Source organism: Dermacentor andersoni, chromosome 1 (assembly GCF_023375885.2).
Source record: "Dermacentor andersoni chromosome 1, qqDerAnde1_hic_scaffold, whole genome shotgun sequence".
Lineage (NCBI taxonomy): Eukaryota > Metazoa > Arthropoda > Arachnida > Ixodida > Ixodidae > Dermacentor > Dermacentor andersoni.
This window is the reverse complement of record NC_092814.1, coordinates 158133178-158157178: the sequence shown is the minus strand read 5'-3', so window position 1 is coordinate 158157178 and position 24001 is coordinate 158133178. Positions and strand designations below refer to the sequence as shown.

The 24001-nt window shown below is 45.8% G+C and overlaps 1 protein-coding gene across 1 annotated transcript in view; it reads right to left on the bottom strand.

Annotated features, from left to right (window-relative positions):
• Positions 1-24001, bottom strand: part of Ac76E (adenylate cyclase type 2 Ac76E) — an 875452-nt gene that overhangs the window by 448100 nt on the left and 403351 nt on the right. Inside the window, exons 3-4 of the mRNA XM_050195342.3 lie at positions 17940-18299; positions 5859-6008 (exon numbers count right to left, since the gene is read on the bottom strand). Coding sequence (XP_050051299.2) covers positions 5859-6008; positions 17940-18299 — 510 coding nt within the window. The remainder of the gene's footprint in view (positions 1-5858; positions 6009-17939; positions 18300-24001) is intronic.

Here is a 24001-nt window from a genome sequence, read left to right as displayed (position 1 = left end):
TTACGCGATAAGTGATGCCTGTGCAAGGAGCGCGATTGGGATTTATGGTGTCTCGTCTTACGTTCCCTGGACCAGTCGTTGTAGAAGTAAATTAGCAATCGTCACGTTAATTAGCCCTCCTTAACCATTGCTTTGTTTTCTTCGAGCGTAAACTTTAGTCGAAACCTCACTAGTAAACAAGGGCACTGTCAACAGGTTTTAATGGTAGGAAGTCAAGTGGTTTATATAGATACATAAATGGGACTTAACATGAAAGATATCATAATATATGCATCTCCAATCAACAAGACAGACTTGCACAGGCGCATTCGCAATATTGATTATTATTAATTAATTATTATTAATCAAACAAAGATATGTACATTAGGTGTGGTATAAAGGTGGGGACCTAAAACTCTCGTAGAAGTTATATATACGCTTTTATATGAACACTAGAGCGCGTCAAAAAAAAAAAACGGGCAATGTGTGAGACAGTACAAATATGGTACATACTCAATGAGCAAGTGATGCGAGCAGAAAAGAGAGAAGCTTAGTTTTGCAGTTGATCATCTGTTGGTAATTTATTCCAGAGCTGCGATGCGGCGCACGAGGATGTAAATGATCCATAATTAGTGAGAGATTGTGGAACGGTTAACGTTTTCGAGGTGACTGATCGTAATGAGTATGAGACATTTTGATAATAATTTTTACAGAAGGACATAGTATAAGTTTGTGCATAATTTTGTAAAGTAAAACGAGAACGTTGTAACCAATGCAGTGTTTCACGGGTAGTATATTAAATAACGGGTAGGCGAATGTGAGTGAGTCCGATTTTTTTTAGGAAAAGAATAGGTCGAAGCGCTGTATTTTGCGCTGCAATAACTGGCAATAACGTGGCTGGGTACGTGAGTCCGTATGTGGTAATGGCATACGTAATGTGCGAGTGTATAAAACTGATATAAAGAGTACGGAGTGTGTTCAACGGAAAAATGTGACGCAGTCTTTACAGTATCGGGATTTTCTTATAGATGGTTAGTTTAGTTTCATGGATATGTCTATACCACTTTAGTTGACTGTCAAGGTAGATGCCTAAAAATTTCGTCTTGTTCACCCTTTGCAAAGGAGCCTTGTCGAAGTTTAATGATTTAGTGTTCATTAGTCGGGTATTTCTTGCAGCGAAAATTATAAAGTTACTTTTCTTTGCTTTTGCCAGAAGACAGACAGATTGAAGCCAGTTAGATAGTTTTAACAGGACATCACTGCCCTTCTTTTTTTTTTTTTGTAAAAATCTGTTTAGGTGCCAGCCGTCACGGAAATATTGGCATCGTCTGCGTTTAAAATGCAGTCTTCTGAGAGATGGCCGGGTAAATTGTTAATGTATGCTAGAAAAAAAAAGGGGGGGGGGGGGCTAATATGGATCCCTGGGGAATTCCGCTGTTATCATTTGGGATGACACATTGTTAACCACTACGTACTGCTGCCGGTTTTTCAAATATGTACTAATTAGGCATAAGGGTGCTCCGCCAATACCGTACTTTTCAAGTATTTTTTTCAGTAATATGTCGTGGTTCAGAAGATCAAAAGCTTTTGTTAGGTCCATGAGGATAACGATTGTCGATAATTTTCCTTCCGCGACGCGGCGGCGAGGCTAGGCGTTTCTGTCCCGTAGTGGGAGCGGCCCGCTACGTGCTACTGCACGTTGCGATGTACCTCAATAAAGCTTTCCATTCAATTCCATTCTATTCCATTCCATTCCAATGAAAACAGATGTATGGGTTGCAATCGATCTTCTAGCGCAAGACTGTTATTTGTTCTCGAAAAGTTAGGGCGGATAAAACAAGCCAGTCTGAACAGGCTGATCCGTTCTAGCTGGACTAAATCGTGCCCACATTATTAGTTTGATCCAGCGCAGCTCAGAACAAAGTATAGAAAGACTTTGAACGATATAACATAAATATCAATAAGATTTACTGTGATTAAGTTTCGCTCTATTTCTATTCATTTCGCCTTGCATTTCTCCTTTTTTGGTTCCATGTTTGACATAAGCGCACCCACATTCCTTACGCAAGAAATTAGCGCTCACCGGCTCAACGAAACTGATCGAAGTTCATACATCGTCCCACTTAAATGTGCCCACCCTTGTGAGTTTTTCTTTTTTTTTTTCACTTATATATATTTGTCCGATATATTCGCTCTAAGCCTTAACAAGTGAAGCCTTAGTTTCTGCTTGAGAGAATTGGAATATATTACTAGCAGGAAAAAGCAAAAACAAAACAAAACCAACAGGGCGAATGCAAGGCTCGAGTTACGATTCATATCTGCCGCGTACCTAGGCAGGTTCGGTAAATTCAACTTGGATATCATCTGCGCAGCTTGCCCACGTGCCAATAATTGTGCCACGTCGCGAGGCCTTCAATGAAACAGAGAGCTTTACTAGAAGGGAAACTTGGACAAGTTGGTGGTAATTCATGTTTTGGAAAGTAACAGCGCTAAACGGACATGGACTTAGGCGAAGAACACGATACAGGTCCCGTGTTGTGTTCTTTGCCTGAGTCCTTGTCCGTTTAGCACTGTTACTTTCCAAAACAGGAAGCTTTACATAGCTCTTCAAGATTTATATCGTGGGATATACGAAAACCGGTGACCGACCTTTCCTATAAATCACCACGTTATTCGCTGCCCAATACTGAATATGGATATGGTTGTGGTGGTGGTGGTGAGTTGTAGCAACAAGCGGGTTTAGCATGGCGATCAAGGCCTGCAATTGCTCAGACCGATGATCTCTTATAGAATCACTGTGGTGTTTCAGCACATGTCCATCAGAGCAGTCTCTCTTAAGAAAGCGATGAGACGTGAAGTTTCTTTGCGGGCTATAACTGGTCCTTCGGGGAACAGAAGGTGTTGCAGGCACGTATGCGGAAGGTCCTTCTTTGCAGATTTTCCAGGAGGGTATCCCTCTCATCTTGGAATTTTGGGTACGACCAGAGAAAGTGTTCAATGTCTCCTGCCTCGTCGTATGTTGTACAGTTCGGAGAATTGATACGGCGTGTCTTAAATAACCGTGCTTGTGTACTAGCAGATCCTGTTCTTTTTCGATATAGAAGTGAGGCTTCCTCTCGACGAAATATCTTGGTTACGCGTGGCATATGTGGTGGAGCCCAAAGGGACCCCAAGTGATTTCGAATGTCAGATTTCTTAACTTGATTACTCTTTGGGCCCTTGACATTGGGAGGATGACGGAGCGCTGCGTATGCAAGAGCGTCAGCTTTTTCGCTGCCACCAATGCCAACGTTGGAGGGAATCCACTGAAACTTTACTTTGAAGCCTTTGTTGCTGAGTTCTTTCACGAGGGCTAGTGAATTGCGCGGGAACTTGATGGGCGGTAGACCCCGTCAGAGCTATTGCAACGCTTCCTTTGGGTCTGTAAGGAGGACCACATTCTGTGGAAGCGGTGTCTAGTGTGCCCAGAGCAGCAGCTATTGATCGTGGTTTTGGCACATACCTAAAAGCCCATAAAAATAACCTAAGTCCAGAATTAGTTCAACCAGAACAAGGCAACACCGTGAGATTTGCTGCCACCTCAAGAAACACCGTATCATTGCGCATGAACCATCGTCACCATATGAAAAGGTTAACACCAGTTGCCCACACAAAACAAAAGGAAGCGCGATTCGTGCACGAAACAACGAACACACGCTAGGGCCCTGACTACATCAATGTCCACTAAAACCAGCCAGAATGTGCTTTTGCTTTTGCATCAGGACGACGCGCTACCAACGATGGATAAAGAAAGGCCGAAACAGCTGAGGGCGCTCGTCTGCTGCCGACTGCATGGCGGCAAAACACTCGGTTCCATAGAGGCACCTGGAGCGTAAGAGAAATTGTTAAAGAAGGTATGAGGAAAGGAATTAGTTTTAACCAAAGGATAATTCGTTTGGGGCTGAAAGAACATCGAGACTAAACGAAGGTGACATTCGAATGAAGCACTGGGGTACCTTATAACGCAGTAGTAGATCAAAGTGGGCACTGTCAGTTTAACACTCGTCCAATGTGCGTTACTGGCAGCATTTGGCCGCTGAAAAATATTTGTTCAGTGGGTGTCAGCATGTTATTCAAAGTATAGGCGGATGCTTCGCTAGCCCGTTAAAGGGTGGCATACATAAACACCAGGCAAGTTGACTGGCACTATCGGCCCGTCTCTCATTGCGAGAGCACGCCTGTGTTCGAGAACGACGCGAATGCGTGACGGAAGGTCGCAGCGGGCAAATGTACTCGGCATGATGAAATCTGAGAAACTGGAGTGGCGAAAATTATGAAGTAGACTTCCATGCACGGCTCATTACTTTTTTTTTAGGCTTGCGCGCGTACATAACTGTACCCTATACGCGCGGCATTTTAGGAAGACGTACACGCAACGATGCCGTTCCATGCTGTTTCTCTCATTTCGTAGCTCTAGGGCCTATAACGTAAAGCTATTTCAATCTGCTTTTATTCTAATCGCCTGACGTCAAATTTACGTAACCAACGAAGCAAGCATCGGGCGGTAATCTGTAGCGTTGCTTGAAAAGCTAAATCCAACTCACTTCTCGTTTATACGATGTCATTTTTTTTTCAAAGCGAACAGCATTGCCTGCATTGAGAAGTTTTCGTTATCTAATTGGCTGACAAGAAGCGAGGAGCACGCTCAAGGGGAGAGAGTTTCGATGGGGCTGAGCCAGCACAGTGAAAGTAGATAACCGGATGAGAAGGGTGGTGCCGGCGTCTGCGATTTATCCGCTTCTCCTTACTTAGCTTGACGTTGCTGGTAGAAAATCGAGACGGCGTGCAACGCAAGGTTTAGAATGCCGCTAAAACGGATCCTCAGCAAGGAATAGTTGGCAGAGCGATGTCGTATACGTGCCGAAAGGGCTCGATAATGTTATACTGCCACGCAACACGTTTTATTTTACGCAAATAAATGCATGTTCCTCGGCAGTTCCGAGTAGACAGTCTCAGAGCGATCGGCGGGCAGCCATTTTCGCTTCTTTTCGGAACGGGGCAGCCTTCGGCTATTCAGAAAAAAGTCAGTTTTGTTCGGCATATTAATGCATCGTTAACGCGTACGCGTCACTTTGACGCGGTGAGTTTTCGCGGTTTAGTGACGTCGCACGACAGAGAGAGACCAAGTGCTATTGGTCAAACGACTCCATATTCGCTAATGGCGAAAAAGACGCCAGATCAGAAATTAGTATTTTTCTTTCGTTCGGTCTAATCATGCATAATCAGTGTGCAGATATATCAGACGGGGCGTTCTCGTGGTTTTCGTGACGTCGCGTGTCAGACAGGCGCAGTAGGGGTGGCCCGAAAATTTTTTCACCAACCAACGAGGACTGACTGCAGAACTGGAACAGAAAAGTTTCGAATAGCTTTACATTATAGCGCCCCTATTTTAGTTATGGCTTATAATATTCGCCAAGAAGCGCACGTTGCAATCTTGAGCCACACTTCCTCACATGCATTAGAGGACGCTGAAAAGACGCTCCGAAAGAGAGAGATAGAGAGAGATAGAGAGAGAGAGAGGGATATAAGGAAGGCAGGAATGTTAACCAGTCAAGAGTCTGGTTGGCTACGCTACCCTGGGAGAAGGAAGAAGGGCAAGAGAGAGAAGCTAGAGAGGGTATAGAGGCACTGCGAAGGAAGTGAACAAAGCAGAATATAGGCTGAAAACAAAAATTTCTGCGCTGCACTTGGCGCCCCGTTTGGAGACCATTTGTCAGACAGCCATATAGGGTTGTCACAGCACGCCCAGATTTCTTGTTTTCCCCCCATGAAATACATAAACAGCCTTAACTCCAGCGCCGCTCTCAGTGTGCAAGGAACAGGAACACGTAGAGCCCTACCTGTTGCTCCTTCTCGTACTCGAGTTTGATGCGCGCCTCGATGCACTCCTGTGTGGAGGCGAAACTGCCACCCTGCGCTGCGTCTCGCATGTGACGGTGGTACCAGCCCACAGCAGTCGCCATCGACAGGAAGAGCGAAGCAGCTGCAACCTGCGCACGGGGTTCCGCACACCACACGTAAATGGTATTAAGCACTCGTAAATATGCGGGCATAAAAATCTTTATTTCGTTAGTTCTGCCTGTGATAGTATGCGCCTAAAATACATTTTTGTATTACAGTTGCGTTTTACGCCTATCCTTCGATCTACGCTATCTTTGCCCAAGACTCCACTTGCGCCTGTATTTTTGTACCAGCTGCAGTTGATGCCATTATATGTGAAAAATTAACTGTTAAGTGATAAGAAACAGAAATGTTCGAATTCTAGCGTAGAGAAAGAGAAAGTGGGGAGCAGGAGGAAGTGCTTGAGAAAGAAGGAGGAACAAAGGGAAATGTGGAGAGGCTCTTTCCATTGCGAAGCCAGCATTTGAACTTTTTATCGCGGTAGAGGCATGTTGTGTGATGAGAATAGATATGGCTCTCTACTTAGGCAAACGGTCGCATTTTCAGTTCCTTAGCTGAAAGGAGTACTGGCATGAACTTTTCGGTGTCACATTTAAAAGGATAGTTTATTTTAGGTACTTCAGCCCCTTTCGATTGTTGGACGATCTCGCACACTTAACTGTGGTATATACCTAGTCACCCGAGTTTTCTACTAGATTGGGTCGCTAGGTATGTGCTGGCTGCTGTCTTGTCGAACAGAGAATATATGGACCGCATAGGTATTTGCTCATGAAAAAAAAAAAGAGGTGAAAGGCAGAGAGGTTAACCAGATTACGAGTCCGGTTGGCTACTCTGCTCAGGAGGATGGGGTAAGGGGCAGAAAACATAAGAAAACAATATTTAACAAAGGAACACATCAGTTCATAAACTGTATAATTTTTCGATGACTCCCGTTTCTTTCAAAAAAAAGCGCACTAGCGCTTTTAAAGCAGTTCGGGCCGACGTCGCCTGGGACCAGGGTCCAAGAATTCCGGGGGCGGTTGTCAATCTTGTCAAGCGTCGTGCGGAGGATTTTTCTTTGTGCACTGAACTCCCACAGAAGGTGCGCTCTCGCCTCTTAGCACCCGCAAACTTCACATTCTGGACTTGTGGCCATTCCGATGAGGTAGGAGTACGTATTAGTAAAACATACCTAAGATCACGTCGTATGAAAACGGTAATCTTCCTGCACTCTCCGTGTGTGGCCTACATGAAGCACCCATACGCAGACAGTTTGATGCGAGCTGATAGGGGCTCGCAGATGACGATAATGGGGAACTGATTTATGAACACAAAGTGTCGAAGGTATCTGATATCCGCTAATTTTTAAAATCCTAATCAACATGGTTTTCAGAAACGGATATCCTGCGGGACTCAACTAGCTCTCTTCGTTAATGACATCCGCTGACGTCTTGATTAAAACGTGCCTATAGATGCCCTCTTTCTAGATTTCAAAAAGGCATTCGCGAAGGTTCCTCATAAACGGTTCTTCCTAAGGCTATTGCGCCGTAATCTTAACTCTTGTGTTCGCCAATGGATATGCAACTTTCTGACTAACCATCAACAGCTCGTTTACGCTAACCAATGCTCGTCTAATTTATGACCCGTTACCTCCGGCGTGCCGCAAGGCACTGTCCTGGGACCACTACTCTTCTTAATATACATTAACTACTTACCGAGAGGTTGTTCTTCAAAAATTCGCTTATTTACTGATGATTGCGTAATCTATCGCCCTATTACTAATGACGCTGATTCTCACGCTCTCCAATTCGACCTTAACGCCATTGAAACTTGGTGTAATAATTAGCTGACATCTCTCAACGTCAAAAAACAAAAACAAAGAAAAAATGTCGCTAGTTACTTTCCACTGCCACCATTCATTTATTTCAACTAAGTACGTTCTCGCCGGTTCTGAAATATGTGCCGTGACTTCTAATAAGTAGATGGGTTTTAACTTGTCCAGTAACCTAGGTTGATCTTCACACATTTGCAGAATTAACAATGACGCTAATCGTGTTCCATGCTACCTGCGCCGTAATCTACGTCTTGTTCCCCCTACAGTAAAACTACTGGCATATTTAACATTTGTTTGACCCAAACTGGAATACGCATGCGCAGTGTGGGACCCATATCAATCTAACCTGGCAACAGCACTGTAATCCATACAGAATCGAGCAGCAAGGTTTATTCACTCCGATTACTAGCACCACACTAGCGTCACTAAACATAAGTTATCTCTGAATCTTCCAACCCTCGAGCTACGCCGCAAAACAGCAAGACTATGCCTCTTTTACAAGCTTAATCACTCGCTGCTTCACCAGACCAACATCGCGTCTGTGCATCGCACTTCATCCCGTCATAGCCATTCAAAAGCTGTTTATCTCCCTCCAGCTCCCACCACCGCTCATCTCGATTCTTTCTTCCTTCAAACAGCGCAAAACTGGTATCATCTCCCTGCTGAAGCGGTGCACCACTGCAGTCATTAACCGTTCAAGGCATTCATTGAAGATATGACCTAGATATGCCCACCCTTCATCTAAAACCCCAAATGGGGTACTTGAGGAATAAATAAATAAATAAATAAATAAATAAATAAATAAATAAATAAATAAATTAATAAATAAATAAATAAATAAAAATAAATAAATAAATAAATAAATAAATAAATGAGCGACTTAAGTCCCCTGGCGTCCCACTGAAATACCGACGCGTTCCGGACATCATTACGAAACTATGACTTCTGGCGAGCCATGATTTCAAGCAAGGGTTGCAAGCACACAGTGTAACGCGAATGGCATTCATGAGGGACCATGGCATCATGAGGGACCGCAAACCGTTGATAACCTGGAGATCCTCAGCCAACGTCGCTGCACCAGTTGCTAGAGCCGTCGAGGTCGGTGCTTCTTGAGGAAACTCAGCGGCGCGTTGTGCCCTCGGTGGCTCAGGCCATTCTTCAGGATGGGAGACTCTTTCCAGTTTGTTTTCCGTGTATCCGTCTCGGTGATGCTATGCGTTGATGCGGCAACCCATCTGACGGAAGATGGCGTGTCACTATCTGGAGCTGCGGTTTTTCGTGAACGCCTTCGGTGTAGATGCCGACGTCGGCGAAAAGTAGCCGCAGTCCCTCGATGCGTTGAATTGTTCCGCACCATTCCTTTGAGGATCGCGAATTTCTTCCGCACTAGCGGGCAATTATTTGATGAGGCCTTGTGAGCACCACTGCAGGTAGGGCACTTTAGAACATCTGTGCGGCAGGTGTCTTCTGAATCGAACTCAGAGCACCGCGGGCACACGACTTTCTTCACAAAGACACCTTTTACGTGACCAATCTTGCAACACTTGAAGCACTGGAGGGGCTTCAGTCGGAATGGCAGACATATCCTACTTTGACGTGGGAAGGAAAGCTGCCTCCTTCAAACAAAAGCTTCACACAGTTTGTCTTTCAAAATCTGGAAATCTTGGTAATGAAAGTACCTTCTGTCGTTGCTTTGATTAGTATTGACAAGTCGTCCTTCAGGATTACAACGTCGACGTCGTAAATGACGCCCGTAGTACCATCACCGCCTGTAAGGATCATCGATCATACCGTCACATTGTCGGTTTCAGTTATATTACATCATCATCATCATCATCGTCATCATCATCATCAGCCTGGTTATGCCCACTGCAGAGCAAAGGCCTCTCCCATACTTCTCCAACTACCCCGGTCATGTACTAATTGTGGCCATGTTGTCCCTGCAAACTTCTTAATCTCATCCGCCCACCTAAATTTCTGCCGCCCTCTACTACGCTTTCCTTCCCTTGGAATCCATTCCGTAACTCTTAATGACCATCGGTTATCTTCCCTCCTCATTACGTGTCCTGCCCATGCCCATTTCTTTTTCTTGATTTCAACTAAGATATCATTAACTCGCGTTTGTTCCCTCACCCAATCTGCTCTTTTCTTATCCCTTAACGTTACACCTATCATTCTTCTTTCCATAGCTCGTTGCGTCGTCCTTAATTTAAGTAGAACCCTTTTCGTAAGCCTCCAGGTTTCTGCCCCGTACGTGAGTACTGGTAAGACACAGCTGTTATAAACTTTTCTCTTGAGGGATAATGGCAACCTGCTGTTCATGGTCTGAGAATGCCTGCCAAACGCACACCAACCCATTCGTATTCTTCTGATTATTTCACTCTCATGATCCAGATCCGCGGTCACTACCTGTCCTAAGTAGATGTATTCCCTTACTACTTCCAGTGCCTCGTTACCTATTGTAAACTGCTGTTTTCTTCCGAGACTGTTAAACATTACTTTAATTTTCTGCAGATTAATTTTTAGACCCACCCTTCTGCTTTGCTTCTCCAGGTCAGTGAGCATGCAATGCAATTGGTCCCCTGAGTTACTAAGCAAGGCAATATCATCAGCGAATCGCAAGTTACTAAGGTATTCTCCATTAACTCTTATCCCCAATTCTTCCCGATACAGGTCTCTGAAGACCTCCTGTAAACATGCTGTCAATAGCATCGGAGAGATCGTATCTCCCTGCCTGACGCCTTTCTTTATTGGGATTTTGTTGCTTTCTTTATGAAGGACTACGGTGGCTGTGGAGCCGCTACAGATATCTTTCAGTATTTTTACATACGGCTCGTCTACACCCTGATTTCGCAATGCCTCCATGACTGCTGAGGTTTCAAGTGAATCAAACGCTTTCTCGTAATCAATGAAAGCTATATATAAAGGTTGGTTATATTCCGCACATTTTTCTATCACCTGATTGATAGTGTGAATATGATCTATTGTTGAGTAGCCTTTACAGAATCCTGCCTGGTCCTTTGGTTGACGGAAGTCTAAGGTGTTCCTGATTCTGTTTGCAATTACCTTAGTAAATACTTTGTAGGCAACGGACAGTAAACTGATCGGTCTATAATTTTTCAAGTCTTTGGCGTCCCCTTTCTTATGGATTAGGATTATGTTAGCGTTTTTCCAAGATTCCGGTAAGCTCGAAGTCCTGAGGCATTGCGTATACAGGGTGGCCAGTTTCTCTAGAACAACCTGCCCACCATCCTTCAACAAATCTGCTGTTACCTGATCCTCCCCAGCTGCCTTCCCCCTTTGCATAGCTCCCAAGGCTTTCTTTACTTCTTCCGGTGTTACCTGTGGGATTTCCAATTCCTCTAGACTATTCTCTCGTCCATGATCGTCGTGGGTGCCACTGGTACTGTATAGATCTCTATAGAACTCCTCAGCCACTTGAACTATCTCATCCATATTAGTAATGATATTGCCGGCTTTGTCTCTTAACGCATACTTCTGATTCTTGCCAATACCTAGTTTCTTCTTCACTGCTTTTAGGCTTCCTCCGTTCCTGAGATAATGTTCAATTCTATCCATGTTATACTTCCTTATGTCAGCTGTCTTACGCTTGTTGATTAACTTCGAAAGTTCTGCCAGTTCTATTCTAGCTGTAGGGTTAGAGGCTTTCATACATTGGCGTTTCTTAATCAGATCTTTCGTCTCCTGCGATAGCTTACTGGTATCCTGTCTAACGGAGTTACCACCGACTTCTATTGCACACTCCTTAATGATGCCCACAAGATTGTCGTTCATTGCTTCAACACTAAGGTCCTCTTCCTGAGTCAAAGCCGAATACCTGTTCTGTAGCTTGATCTGGAATTCCTCTAGTTTCCCTCTTACCGCTAAGGTAGCGGTAAGAGGTAGGTAGCGCTAACTGATTGATCGACTTCTTATGTACCAGTTGCTTCCGCTCCCTCCTCAGGTCTAGGCTAATTCGAGTTCTTACCATCCTATGGTCACTGCTGCGCACCTTGCTGAGCACGTCCACATCTTGTATGATGCCAGGGTTAGCGCAGAGTATGAGGTCTATTTCATTTCTAGTCCCGCCGTTCGGGCTCCTCCACGTCCATTTTCGGCTATCTCGCTTGCGGAAGAAGGTATTCATTATCCGCATATTATTCTGTTCCGCAAACTGTACTAATAACTCTCCCCTGCTATTCCTAGTGCCTATGCCATATTCCCCCACTGCCTTGTCTCCAACCTGCTTCTTGCCTACCTTGGCGTTGAAGTCGTCCATCAGTATACTGTATTTTGTTTTGACTTTACCCATCGCCGATTCCACGTCTTCATAGAAGCTTTCGACTTCTTGGTCATCATGACTGGATGTAGGGCCGTAGACCTGCATAACCTTCATTTTGTACCTCTTATGAAGTTTCACAACAAGACCTGCCACCCTCTCGTTAATGCTATAGAGTTCCTGTATGTTACCAGCTATGTTCTTATTAATCAGGAATCCGACTCCTAGTTGTCGTCTCTCCGATAAGCCCCGGTAGCACAGGACGTGCCCGCTTTTTAGCACTGTATATGCTTCTTTTGGCCTCCTAACTTCACTGAGCCCTATTATAATCCCATTTACTGCCCTCTAATTCCTCCAATAGCACTGCTAGACTCGCCTCACTAGATAACGTTCTAGCGTTAAACGTTGCCAGGTTCATATTCCAATGGCGGCCTGTCCGGCGCTAGGGATTCTTAGCACCCTCTGCAGCGTCGCAGGTCTGACCGCCGCCGTGGTCAGTTGCTTCGCAGCTGCTGGGGACTGAGGGGCCGGGGTTTGATTATTGTGTTCATATAGGAGGTTGTGGCCAAGTACTGCACCAGGGTGGCCAATCCTGCTCTGGTGAGGGAGTGCGCTACCGGTTCTGGTCACCGGGGATCAGGCCACACACCAGGCCTGTTTATGCAATTTTATCAACACGCGGATTTTTTTTTTTTAATCCGGTGGAAAATTGCGCGGCACCGGGATTCAAACCACGGACCTCTTACACGCGAGGCGGGTGTTTTACCTCTACGCCACCGCTGCAGTTATATTACGTAGGTCTCATAAGGATCTATGATGTGGCACGTCAGCTGCTGTGACATTTTTCCGCGAGTCTATTATCACGTCCTTAATCTTATTTCGTCAGATTTTCTCGAGCAACGAAGCGGGGACATGCCACTTTAGCACTCGCAAATTGGTCGTCGGGTCCACGGGGATGAAGAGCACAGTCTGCGGCAAGCGCTGGGGTGCACTCTTCATGGTAGAAGCACTTGCCGACGATCGAGGATGACGCCTGCAGTAGTCTTCTTTTGGATGATCTACTCGTCAGTAATTTGAAGGCATCGTCCGAGAAGTCGTAACGGCCCGAGCATAACTCAGTGGCCTCGCTGTCAGTAACATTCGACGCGCTTCCACGTTTGCTGAACGTTATCTGACCTGTCGGTTGCGCACCAGCAAGGTCCTCGGAGTTCTCATCTATTGCCACCAGATGGAGTGGCAGCTCCCAGAATTGCAAGGACACAAAGCGAAAAAATGGAGACGAAGGTACAAGCATTATATCAAAGAATCACTTACCAAGTTACCTACCAAGTTACGAAGTTACCAATTTGCTTAGTTACCAAGGTGACACAAGGGCTATGTAGCCTTAAATCTCTTAAAGCCATAGCGCCTGATCCGCAACACATCTCAGCGTCAAGCGTGGCCCGCTTGATGGATAGCCATTTCAGCAAAGTAGCAGCCAGAATACTGGGCATAGTGAGAGTTGCTACAGAGTTTGAACTGGGGATGCAGTGACTACAAGATATACTGTGTCGGTGGTGCCACTTGGCATTGTGGTTGGTAGCGAGATTGCCACTTCGTGTTTCCGCCGACATATCCATAAGGTTTCGTCATTCACGGATAGCATGCAACTAAGCAGCAGGTTACACAAAAAAGCTATCACAATCCCCTATTGACAATCGCCTCCGATGGTTTCTGCCAAAATTTTTTTGCACTACATGAGAGCTTGAATGGTAAACACCTTACAAAAATATTATCAGACTTCAGAAAAGTTTAACAATACACCACATTATCTTCTTGTTCAAACTTGTTACAGTTCCAGCACATATACGGTGCGAGCGCCAGGACAGAAAAGGTCACTTGACAACATCTTGACGCTTCGGCAGGTGTATTCGACGTGCAGGCATATAACACAGACTGGCGGAACACACTCATGAATAGTAACAGCCAAGACTGTTAGCAATGAATAGTAACAGCCAAGACAGCCGCCAAAAGAAGTTCCATATGGGAGAAAGAGAGAGGGATAATTGAAAGGACACGCAAGTTCATCAAGACTCAGCGCAGTTGGCTACATTGCACAAAGGAAAAGGTGAAGGACAGAAATATAAAGACTAAGACGAAGGCTAGCAGCTTAACGTTGAGACTCTGCTATGAAATGCCAAGGCCATTGCGGTGCGTTGAGATGACATAAGCGCCACCGTGAAGATATTGTGTCCATTCTGAATGAACTAAATTTTCATGCAAATGTTCTGTGCATCTTGCGCTGTACCTGAGCATACGTCAGTTGCGTGCACCGCGTGAGTGACTGCTTACATTGTTTTCTTCCTCATTTTTCAGTTGTTACATGAAATTCAGCCCTCGTCGCGTTCCCGTATGTCCGTTTGGTAAATGATCCCACCTTTTCTTTATGATTTGTGTTCTCGCAGGGAATTGCAACATCATTTGTGGTCACTCTTACTTTTGCTGTCTCCTACTATATTTGTGCGTTCCTTTTCATATCTCAATTTTATTGCAATAGCAATTATGTGGAAACTCGAGGCGAATTTTCGGTGCCTTCATCGGCGTCGGCGTCGCCCTGATGTTGCGTATAAAATCCAAGTGCGATTACATTGTGGTCGCGCGCCGTATTGTAGGTGCGAGCAAAAGTTTGCGAGGGTGTGCCAAGAAGTGTGGTGGCTTGATGCGGCAGTGTCTTCTCGCCCTCACAACGACGGAAGGCGGGGAGGCTGCGCGTCGCCTTCTCACGCGCGCAAGAGGGGGGGGGGGGGAGATATCGAGAGATGCGCGAGCTATGATGTAGTGGTTGGGGGGAGGAGGGGGCAGTTTAGTTCGCGTCTCCTCTTCTATTGCAACTTCGGTGACTGAGCGCGGCCGCGCGCGTCTTGGAGGCAACCTAAGCTGGGTTCGAAGGTTAGCCGACCGGATATAGCTGATCGCTTCATGTGCGCTGCACTGTGTTCTCGCGCGCCTAGTTCGCGTTGAAGCGAGCGGCAGAACAAAAGGGAATTCGCTCGCCGCTGCTGCCGCTCTTCATCACGCCAGCGCTTTGATAGAGATTCATCTTTTGAGATGTGTTCGTGTTTGCCTGTGCGCGCGTGACCACATGCTGGTTAATGTAGTTATTAAGCGAATGTTTAAAACAGTTTATGCTGCTGATAACACCTCACTTCGTATAGCTGTCTAAAAATTTTGCTATCGCGCTCAATTCTTCGCGTGTCGTGCGAAACTGTGACTTTTTTTTTTGCCAGTTACACGCCGAGACCGCATGGGAACGACTTCTTCGCTCAATTAACAAACGAGGGCACTCATGCTTGCTTCCCTACAGCGTATTATAACGTATGCTCTATTTCGGAAATCTCGATGGCAGTGAAACATGAGTCATTTTTTCTATGAAAAACGCGCATAGCTATAGACTAACACGTAGAGGAGAACAGCATAAAGGTTCGGACATCATAGTTAGCTTCACGGTGCATCCGCCGGCAGCGAACCGTGCTATGAGCATAAGTGAGCGAGCAAGAATTGTCTTTTATATTCTCTCCTCTCTCCTAACTTCTTAACATCTCGATCACATGAAACCAGACGCCGATCCTCAATATCGTGTGCATGGCACTCACAATGGATGCTGAATGGTTGAGTTACTCTGGTGTTAGAATGAAATCGGCCGCTCGATACGTGTCCGTGGTCTTAACGTCTTCATGGCTGGGAAACTCAAAAAGAGGAAGCCAGTTTACGTGTACGTTTTTTGTTTTCGCTGAGATCCTGGGATAACAAAATTGATCCAGTGCTCTCCAATACGGCATCCATCATGTCCCGTTATCCCAAGGTTCAGTCGTGACAGATAAATTTTGGGGGAAGGGTATCCATAAATATGGTCACCGACATGGTTCGATAAAGCTCAATACTTGATCAATACGTTTTACCTTTGATTCAGAATTTACTTTCAGACTCATTTTTTTCGGGACAGTGCGGAAACTGTTTCATCGATACTACATGGTGTTGCTTAGAAAAATGACTTTAGATTCAAAATTTGACGCATGGAGGTTTCTCCATGCGTTAGTTCAAAGTAAAATGAGGACGTCTCACATTTGTTGTTACACTGTCTCGGCCGAAGCGAGAGCTACCTTGGAAGGTCTACAATGTCTTTGCAAAATATTTAACTGTCGTCCACTTCAGAACCGTATACACAAAACGCTCTTAGCTAGAATTGTTCCGTAAAGTAATGAGACGGGGTCTGGTAAAAACTTATTGCTACGATCGGTACACATTATTAAAATTCTTCAAAACAGTCGCCTTGGGCGTCGATACACTGCTGCCAACGCGACTCCCACGCTGCAAAGGCGCCCTGGAAGTCAGCTGCTAAAGTCAGCCCGTTGGATGGCGGGAAAATCGTCGAAACGGTGATCTTTGAGGCTTCTCTTGAGATTTGGGAGCAGGAGTAAGTCTGCCAGGCTCACATCGGGGCTGTACGATGGCTGCGGCAAGGTTGAAACATCTATCTGCGCCAGGTAGGCAGTCACAACGAAAGCGGTGTGGGCTGGAGCGTTGTTGTGTTGGAACTCCCAGCGATCAGCAATCTCCGGTCGTTTCCGTTTGACGGCTCTGTGAAGGCACTCAATGACTGTTTTGTAGAACACGGCTTTGACGGTTCGTTCCGGAGATACAAATTCTTTGTAGACCACCCCACGCTTGTCATAAAAGGCAATGAACATTATCTTTCCCTTGGACTTGAACATTTTCGCATTTTGGAGCGCGGGGAGTTCGGGTGTGCCACTCCTAACTTTGGCGCTTGGTTTCGGGGTTGTACTGGAACATCCCTGATTCATTGCCTGTTACTACGCCAGCTAAAAAGTCCCGTTCACTGTCTAACTGCACCAATATCTCACGGGAAACGCCAACTCGTCAATGTTTTTGTTCATTAGTCAACACTTCTCGGCACCGATTTCGAACAAACCTTCCGCACACTCAAATTTCCAGGAATAACATGTGCGAAACAAAAGTTTTGCGCACGTTGAGGTCTTCGGCAATTAATATGATACTCAAACGACGGTCGGAATGTAGGAGATCTTACTTTGACCACATTTTCGTCCGAACCACTCATTGAAGGGCGTCCAGATCGCTTCATGTCTTCAACGGTCTCCCGTCCGTTCTTGAACTCAATGAACCACCGTAAAAACTGGGTCGTTGGCAAGGCGTCGTCTTTGTAAGCCTTCTTAACCAAAGCAAGGGTCTCGGAAGCTGTTTTGCCCAGGTGAAAGGAAAATTTAACCACGTACAGCTGCTCCAGCAAACGCTCCATTTTTGACGTTTTCTGCCGTGACAAAAACTCAACAAACAGCTTTTTCACCACTTCAGATGCTCACTGCGTCGGAGCTCGGAAGTAACCGCCACCCGGTGCGTTACTGAGCTTAGAACCCCCACCACAAATCCCGCTTGCAGGGAGCGCGCTACTTGCGACTGCGGCGCCACACGGAAGGTAGTCTCATTACTTTACGGACAAACCTTTATTATTAGAGAAGGCAGCCGGTCAATGGCAAAAAGCATCTACGAAGGAGAAGCTTTGTGAATTCGGCCCAAGAGTTTCAACGTGGAGGAGGGAGGGGGGCAGTGACGGCTATTCAAGAACTTTGTTTTGTTTTGATAACCCTGAATTAGTGCCGATGTGCTTAGTCAGTTCACAGAAATAGCTGAACATTGTTTGAAGTATCTCTTTTTTATTCAGCTTGTGCATGCAGGTAACATTATGGGTGTCTTTTTTAATTTCTCTGTCTCTCTCTTTTCTTAAAATCTTTATTTTTTCTAGGTTGTATAACATGCGACAATCACCAGCACACCTGATTGCGTGGTCGTTGAGGGCCCATACAAGGCAGAGGAAGAGACACGAGGGCGACATGGGGCAGGGAGGGGGCCAACCTGATAGCCAAAGTGGCGCGTGTCCCAGTCTGCGAGCAGTGCCGTGGTAGCCATGAGGCTGGCAGAGGTCAGCGGGCCCATAAGTAGAGCTGCCAGCGGCTTCAGTGGCAGAAGGACATGTAGGAGGAAGGCGGCCACGAAAGCAGGGGCTAGGGGGTCCACCAGCGAGATGTGCTCTTTCGCCACCGTCCAGGCTAATGTGGGGGCAGACAGCAGCAGCCAGCCGAGCAGGCCAAGCGGCAGTGCCCAGCGCCTCAACAACGCCTCGGCTGGCACCAGTGCCAGCAGGACCAGCAGCGCCAGAGCCACCAGCAACGCCACGCTCAGCACCACGAACCGCCGCAGGTCCTGAGCGAAGTCCTGCGTTAGCCGTCGCGTCAGATGAGCAAGGTGTTCGACACTGCGTGTCACTTTATAGGTATAGGACAAAGCGCTCCAGCTTTTGCTTAAGTACATCGTAGCTATAGCGCCAGGGCGAAAACTCACCGCAGCGCAGTCTACCCCCCCCCCTCTCTCTCTCTCTCTCTGGTAGCACGATAGTACTTGCCGGTGCGCCGCTTTGTCACTTGAGCCATTATATGCGACTCCTTTTCAAAAGAAGGTGCACCTAAAGCGCATGGGAAATGAACCTTTTCGTTTCTGCCGCCATTGGGACGTTCTCGCCATGGCAGAACCATGGCTTAGCAGCTGAATGACACATAGCCACTGAGCGACCGCGAGGCCATATGTCATAGTCATAATTCAAGTTGTGCATGTGCAGGGCGCGCATATACATGTACATTTTTTTTAATTCGCGGAATTTCTCAAGATTGCTTACACACACACACACACAACATACACACGTATATATATATATATATATATATATATATATATATATATATATATATATATATATATATATATATATATATATATATATATCGTGAGCAGCAGTCCTTGAGATAGTTACTCGGGCTAGCTTCCCGCGCTAAGAGTGCCGCGCCCGCACCTGTTTACGCTTTTCCTAGACTCTAGAGCTATACTATGTCCGCGAAGCGTTGAACGATCGGAACGCACGTTTTCTGCGCTTGGCCGGCAGAGAAGGGGGCTTTGTTCCGGCCACAAAGCGCTCCATGTCTCAGTAAGGTGCCTGGTGGGGACTCGTGCGGACGCTGTCCTCTCGGTGAGCGCATATTCTCCTCATCATTAAAAAATTAAATTATTGGGTTTTACGTGCCAAAACCACTTTCTGATTATAAGGCACGCCGTAGTGGAGGACTCCGGAAATTTCGACCACCTGGGGTTCTTTAACGTGCACCTAAATCTAAGTACACGGGTGTTTTCGCATTTCGCCCCCATCGAAATGCGGCCGCCGTGTCTCCTCATCATTCAAAAAGTTCAATAATTCCAAGCATTTGTCTCGCAAACCATACTTAGTTCAAGGGAATTTTCCACGTCTCAATAATTTCTCTCATCGTATTCGAGTGCTGATTGCCCTGTTATCGGTTGTTCACGAAACTTTCTCTCAAGTATCGAAATATTTTAAGGCAGTTTGTCGTGTGCGTATCATGACCAGGCACGCTTATATGTCCTCCCGTTTCTCTACCGCGGGTGCGCTTTAAAACCACGGCGCTGCAATTATGCTTCAGAAACTTTCCTTTCCTTTCTTCTTCTCCTCCCTTAAATTCGTTCTCTTAACTACTACACGCAGAGACAAAGCAACAGCGCTCGCATTCGATCCCATAGGTGAGGTGAATATATATATAGAAAATTATCAGTCATAGCACTCGTAGTACAGCCCTCTGGGCCGTTCTCGTTTTCGAAAGTAGTCTTATTAGGGTTATTATAATTACACGAAGGTATTTCGCCCTCGTGAGCAGCAGTCCTTGAGATAGTTACTCGGGCTAGCTTCCCACGCTAAGAGTGCCGCGTTCGCCTAGCCCGTGATCAAGCTTTTCCTAGTCTCTAAAGCCGCTCGCGTTTCGCTCTTATCCACGGGCGGCCATTTTTCCAAGAAAGTATGCCTTCCAACCACTCGGAATTGACCATCGCGGACAACATCAGTCCCTTTCCACGTAAGTATGAGGCTCTGGACAGCAGCTATGGCGCTTCAAAATAACCTGGAGCCTGACGGACCAACCGAATGAGCTATCTTTCCGGGCAACATCCAAGGCTCACGAGGTCAAATCGCCTGTTCTCTTCCTTTTTTTTTGTTTTCCTTCTTTTTTTTTTCTTCCCCATTTTTTTAATATGTCTTTTCTTTTAGTTTTTCACTGTACAGGGACCCTCCTAATAAAGAAAGGAAAAAAAAATCTTCTCTACTATGTATGGCCACACATGTGCAGGTCATAAATACCAGGTTCTCTAGCTAGTTGAGTGCCATCCGTGCGGTATAACCGAGCTCAGATTGGTCCACCTTGACTGATCAAATAAGGCCCCACTGTAGGTTAAATGAAGCGTAAACTCCTGCGCGGGCGGTAGCGTATCCGCCTCCCGTGGAAGAGGACCGTGGTTCGTATCCCGGTGCCGCGCGATTCTCCACCGGGGAAAAAAAAAAAAACGTGTGTTGAGAAAATTGCACAAACAGGCCTGGAGTGCGGCCTGATCCCGGTGACCAGAACCGGTAACGCACTCTCTCACCAGAGCAGGATTGGCCACTTTGCAGCTCAGCCTCCTCCTTATAGAAATTATCGAGGGATGAAATACATTAACCATTAATAACAGCCGCGTTGCCATTGCCAAAGATGCTGCAAACGAATTCTTGAACGCTACGCACTGTCAAGGAAAATATTAATTTTTTCATAAAAGAATGTACTCGTATGCGCCAAAAATTGTGCCCAGAATACTTGATGTGAACGCTTCCATGTTTTTTGCCTATCTAATAAGTAAAGAAAATATCACACGAACTTTAGAACTATATCAGTTCGAAACCAGCAAAGTAGTGCATGCTGCTGATATGAAAAATGTAAAGGCCATGAAATGAACAAGTTGATGACAAATGTGTTAATGAAACTTTGTCATTCAAGAACCTTGTTTACATTTTTGTACGTATGCAACGACCATGAAAAAAATCTCACTGACGCTGTCCTTGGTTAGAATGTATTGCGCAGGAGCAGCTGACACCGGTCGTGTATTGTGAGTAATTGCTCCGAAATTATAGTCGCAATAGAGAGCACATATAAAAAGCAGAAGTTCTGCAAAATATGCGAGGGCGAGTCAAATGAAAGTGAGCCAATGCAAATATATGACAAATGGGGTACTCTATTCAAAGTAGTCTCCATGAGCATTTAGACATTTGTCCCGCTGACTAACGAGTTGCGTGATTCCCGTCTGATAGAACTCCTTGGGTTGCTGTTTCAAAAGAAGTCTGTAACTGACTTTTTCACGTCATCGTCTGACACGAATTTAATTCTCTTAAGCGGTTTTTTTTTTTTCAAATGCTCCAAAATGTGGAAGTTCCAAGGCAACAAGACTGGGATGTATGGCGGATTTTGAAGCGTTGCCCACTTGAACTTTGCCAGTTTCGTATTAACCACATCAGCGACGTGGGGACGGGCATTGTCGTGGCGCTAGATGACCCCGTTCCTTAATTTTCCACGTCATTTGTTCTTGATTGCGACAAGCAGCCGATCCAACGTTTCACAATATCGGAAACGATTAATAGCCTCTCCAGGTTTAGCAAATTCGATACAACAATGGCCCCTGACGATCGAAAAAAAAAAGTCAACAACACCTTTCCGGCAGAAATGACGACATTTGCTTTTCCCTATACGGCAACTAATTTCTTTTTGGGAAACATCTTCATCTGTCAAAAACCTCATGACACCACGCTGTTCAACTTTTGGAGTGTCCATTATGTCACACAAACATGTTCAACCCAGTGTATGAGAGCATTAAAGAACCTTGATCCTCACACCTGCGTGTCACTTTTGTAAATAAGAGATGCCTCTGTGCCACGTGCATGCCTCGCAGGTAATGAACCGAGCCATTATTGCGCAGGGTGGGTGGGCTCACTTTCATTTGGCTCGCCTTTGTACATTAGAAATGCGAAGACACAATGGAATATACAAATGCGAAGTAACAGCTTGATAAAGGGCAAAAAAGTGTCACCGGAAACAAAGTTCACTGCACATATACACAAAACCTCTCAACAAGATATTTAAATATACCTATAAGACTCCAATAAATATACGTATCTAAGAAAAAGGCACTATGTATGATGCGTCAAACAAGGCAAATAAACATGTTGCTGGTGGTCGGGGTAACACGAGAAAAACGCATGCGCTCTGGCTGGCTGTGGCAGCATGCGCGTAGCGAGAACAAAAAAAATTGAAGAGGCTCAGTGTATCCTCGCGAATAAACGTTCAAGTAGAAAAATAAGTGTACGAACGTAGTTACCTTTGCTGGCTTTAGTGGCTTGACATGGATGCTTTGGCGCAGATGAAAATAAATGTTGATAGTCTTTTCTGTGGCATGACGGCACAAATGAACCACCACAACGCTTCGTCTCATCGGACCTCGCCGCGTGCTTTGTCAGCTTGTCTGATAGTGTGTTGATTTCGCTTGTCTCGTTGTATGGTCCGATGTACGACTTTAGAAATTCAATGCACCTTTGGCGTCATACGTTTATAACGAGGGCCTTATAATGTAAAACTATTCCAATATGTTTTTATGCCAATTTTCTGACGTGAAATTTGCGTAACCGTCGACGCAAGCATCGGGCGTTCACCCACAGGGTTGTCTGAACAGATCAATCAAACGCTCTCCTCGTTCATACGAGGTCACTTTTCTTTGTTTGAAAAACTAATAACATTGCTTACATCGAGCAGCTTGACTTATCTAATTGGCTCACAAGAGGCGAGGAGCACGCTCAAATGGAGAGGGATTCGATGGGGCCGAACCATTGCACTGAAAATTGATAACCGGATGAAGAGGATGGTGCCGACATCTGCGATTGGTCCGCTCTCCATTACTTAGCTTGCTGTGGCTCGTCGACAATAGCGGCGGCATGCAACGGAAGCTTAACAAGGACGCTAAAACAGATCGCCAGCAAAGAATAGTAGGCAGAACGAGGTCGTAAACTGCCGAAAGTGCTCAAAAACGTTACACGGATACGCAAAAGCCTGTATTACACGCAAATAAACCCGTGCTCTCCGGCAGGTGCGAGTCCAGTGCCTGAGCGATCGGCGGCAGTCATCTTTTATTCCTTTCGGAACGGAGCAGCTTGCGGCTATTCAAAAGAAAATTCAGTTTTGTTTGGCATATTAATGCATCTTTAACCCGTACACGTCACTTTGACGCGGTGAGTTTTTGCAGTTTTGTTACGTCGCGTGAGAGACAGGTGAAGTGGGTGCAGCCCGAAAACTTTTGACGAGTAGCCAAGGGTTAATGGCGAAAAGGCGTCGAATCAGAAATAACTATTTTTCTTTTGTTCGGTCAAACCATGCATAACCATTGTGTACACGCCACATCAAATGGGGACCTATGCGCTTTTCGTGACGCCGCGTGAGAGACAGGTGAAGTGGGGGTGGTCCAAAAAAAGCATTTGTCCAATCGCAAAAGGCTGATTGCTGAATTTAGGAATAGAAATGTTTGGAATAGTTTTGCGTTATAGCGCCCCAACATTAAACTTGGATAGTTCCGGAATTCAAAATCTAACGCACGACATTGGAAATCTCAATGCGCATTTCGCATCAAAAGTTTATGAGAACTTTATACCCATAAAGTTTCATAATTTAAATCCAAGCGCTCCCTATAGATTCCGCGGCCTCCGCGGAATGCCGCGACGAGCCTGCTCGCCATCCAAACGCCGCTGAAACTTTGTGCTCGGATGGAGCTCCTTGGCGTTGGAATATGTGACTTCCGGTGCATGGGCGTTGCTGCGAAATCCAGTCGGATTGCGCAATGTTCGCGCTAAAATGTCTTTTCGAGCGTGAAAAGGACATTCTAGACAAAATCGAGCATGATTTCCGGCACCGGGGGTTGTTTTGGTCGGCGGGGCATGACAGTACGAAAACCCCCTGGCTACGCCCCTGCTGGAGAGGCAAAGCAGAAGGGTGGGTCTGAAAATTAATCTGCAG